This window comes from Ipomoea triloba, chromosome 2 (assembly GCF_003576645.1).
Source record: "Ipomoea triloba cultivar NCNSP0323 chromosome 2, ASM357664v1".
Taxonomy (NCBI): Eukaryota; Viridiplantae; Streptophyta; class Magnoliopsida; order Solanales; family Convolvulaceae; genus Ipomoea; species Ipomoea triloba.
Window position 1 is genome coordinate 12178218 of NC_044917.1, and position 3164 is coordinate 12181381.

At 35.1% G+C, this 3164-nt stretch overlaps 1 protein-coding gene across 1 annotated transcript; it reads left to right on the top strand.

Annotated features, from left to right (window-relative positions):
* The first annotated feature begins 225 nt into the window (after positions 1–225).
* Positions 226–2856, top strand: LOC116004431 (myb-related protein 306-like). Its single transcript, XM_031244487.1, has 3 exons — positions 226–483; positions 911–1040; positions 1769–2856. The coding sequence occupies exons 1-3, from the start codon at positions 351–353 to the stop codon at positions 2496–2498; spliced, it is 993 nt and encodes a 330-aa protein (XP_031100347.1). The 5' UTR covers positions 226–350; the 3' UTR covers positions 2499–2856.
* Positions 2857–3164: the final 308 nt, after the last annotated feature.

A 3164-nucleotide genomic window follows, 5' to 3' on the forward strand; every position in this document is an offset into this window, starting at 1 on the left:
GATTAGTTGAAAACTTATAACTATATATTTAAAAAGGTTAATTAAAAACTTATATAATTATAAAGATATTATTTATACCCCATCATTTAGGGCGAAAAATAGTAATAATAAAAAAATGAAGGACCCTTTTTACCCTCTTCCGCTTAGGTCAGCCTAGCTATACTAAAACGTCTTTCTCTCACTCCCTGCCTATATAAGCATATGGGTACCTCTTGCTGTAGAGTATGCTTGGCTCAACCATTTCTCCACAGAGGGGAGAAAAAGGAATTCCCTAAGAGGAGAGGAGAGAAGAGTAGTAAAAATATATATAGAAAGTGAATTATATAGGAAGCTTGAGATCATAGGGCTAAATGGGAAGGCCCCCTTGCTGTGATAAAGTTGGTGTGAAGAAAGGGCCATGGACTCCTGAAGAGGATATCATTTTGGTTTCTTATATCCAAGAACATGGTCCAGGCAACTGGAGAGCTGTTCCTACTAATACTGGTAATTTATGATACTCTGTCGGTTCGCTGGCTGTTTTTCCTGATCGGATCGTTTTGGTCTAATTTCACCTAAATACTCAAAATTTATTAGAATTTTTTCTTGTTCAATACTTTGTCGGTTCGGTTGCTGGTTTGTTCTGATCAGATCATTTTGGTGTGATTTGACCTAGATTTATGTGGTACGGGTTGGTTATGATTTTTTTTTTTCTCTTTTTCCATTTTCTTCAAGTTTTATTGTGTTTGGTTTCTCTTCTCTCTAGGGTTTTTGGTAGGTTTGATTCATTAAAGGAGGGTACTTAATGTTTCCTCAGATGGAGTGAATGCATAAAGAGAGAGAGAGAGAGATATAGCAAGTCTTTTTTAATTTCCTTGTATTTTTTCTACCCAATATTTTTAATTTGGTTTTTTGTGATGGTTATAATTTTCAGGGTTGCTTAGGTGCAGCAAGAGCTGTCGGCTCCGGTGGACTAACTATCTCCGCCCGGGAATCAAACGCGGCAACTTCACTGAACAAGAGGAGAAGATGATTATTCACCTCCAAGCCCTTCTTGGCAATCGGTATACTAAAATAAATCACCCTTTTTTTTCAAAAAAATAAATAAATAAATCACCCTTTCAAATTAAATTCAAACAAACCAATTTCAAAAAAAAAAAAAAAAACAAATTTCTCTGATTTTTTTTGGATGTAATTAAGACTAGATCTAATATTTTTACCCCCAAAATCTCTAATTTTTATAAATTAATTTAATTTTTATTTCACCTTTGGTTAAAATAGGATCCAATATTTTTCAAAAAAAAAAAAAAAGGATTCAACCCTTATATATATATATATATATATAGGGATGAAAACTTTATTAAAATTTTAAGGTTTCACACCCTTGGAAAAATGAAAATAGAATAGAATTGAAATTCATTTTAAAGATATTTTATCACCGTTCCTAAAAAATATATATTAAAAAAAAAACTCAAAAGAAAAATAATTTAATAGATGATTTCGAGAAAAGTGTTAAATGAAATATTTTTGTCTTTATATAAACAAAGTATTTTTTTTAAAACAATCATGATTTTTACAAAGCATATATGTTCTATACTTTTAAAATCTTTTTTTAACCTAGTAATCAATGCCCCACACCCTACCGCTGGGTTCGATTTGTGATAGATGTGCTATCACACTATATAGTAGTTGGTATCGAGTATTTAGGTTTTAATAAATAATTTGTAATTTTTTTTAAACTAAAAATTTAATTTTTATAATGGCATTTAATTTTTGTTTGTGATGAGCATAGATGGGCAGCCATAGCTTCATACCTTCCTCAAAGGACTGATAATGACATCAAGAATTACTGGAACACCCATCTGAAGAAGAAGCTGAAGAAGATGCAAGGGGAAGATGGTGCAGAGAGCAGTGGGGGACAAGATGGGAATTCTTCATCATCTTCTCACCACTCAATCTCAAAGGGCCAGTGGGAGAGAAGGCTCCAAACTGATATCCACTTGGCCAAACAAGCTCTCTGTGAGGCTTTATCCATGGACAAATCCAAGCCGGTTCTGTCTGCCGGCGGTTCATCCAACCCGGCGACTGTCCCGGTCCAGACCGGTCCCTACGCTTCAAGCGCTGAAAACATCGCGAGGCTGCTGGAGAGCTGGGTGAAAAACAACGGACCGACCCGGTCCAACTCGGAGACCACCGTTACTCAAACCGGGTTTGCCGGTTCGACCTCTAGCCCGAGCGAGGCCACCTTTGACCACTCCCTCTTCAGCTTCAACTCAACATGCAACAACTCCGAAGCTCTGTCCGCTGTCGAGAGCAAGCCCGTGTTCGCACGCGCCGCCGTGGCCCCACCCACCTTCCTGACCCAACCCAAGCCCAACAATTACAATATTGCCCCTCCTGAGACTCAAATGCCCTTGACCCTGCTGGAAAATTGGCTCTTTGATGACGCTGCCAATGTTCAACCCCAAGAGGGCATAATGGGAATGCCAGTGCCCTTAGCCGGAACTGCCGAGTTGTTTTGAACAGATATATACACATAACGGCGTGTATATGTGTTCCAAACAACTTAATCAATTAATAGGTTAATCTTAATGTTACTTTGTTAATTAGGGTTTAAGTGAGATATATATATATATATCTCTATATCAATATCTATATTATAGGTTTTACTTAGCTAGTTACCATTACCTTGAGTAGCAACTTCTGCTGGACCCAAAAAAAAAGAAGAAGTGTAAATTAAAGGAAATACTTTAGTATTTCTATATAGTAAAATGGAAATAATAATAATAATAGAGTCCTCTTGTGCTAGGATAGGTGCTTAAACTGTTTGTAACTTGTGTTACCTTTCAGTGCAATGAGAACTAGTTTTCTTATATCTTATCTTTCTGAGTACCAGTGAATTACAAAGAGCAAATAGTCAATATCGCAAGTTAATATTGTCTCATTGAACAGACTCGAACTCATTACCTCTCATTTGGAAGACCACAAGGTCATTGGCTTCTTATATCGTACTTAGTATAATTTAATTACTTTAATTTTAAGTCACATTTATATCATATCTAGCTTAAAATTTTAAATATAATAATAATAATACTATTAATAATGATAATAAAAATATTATTATTATATATATTATAGGTTTTTTTTCTAAAGCATTTGTATTGGCAATTAATTCTCATGTCAAGTCA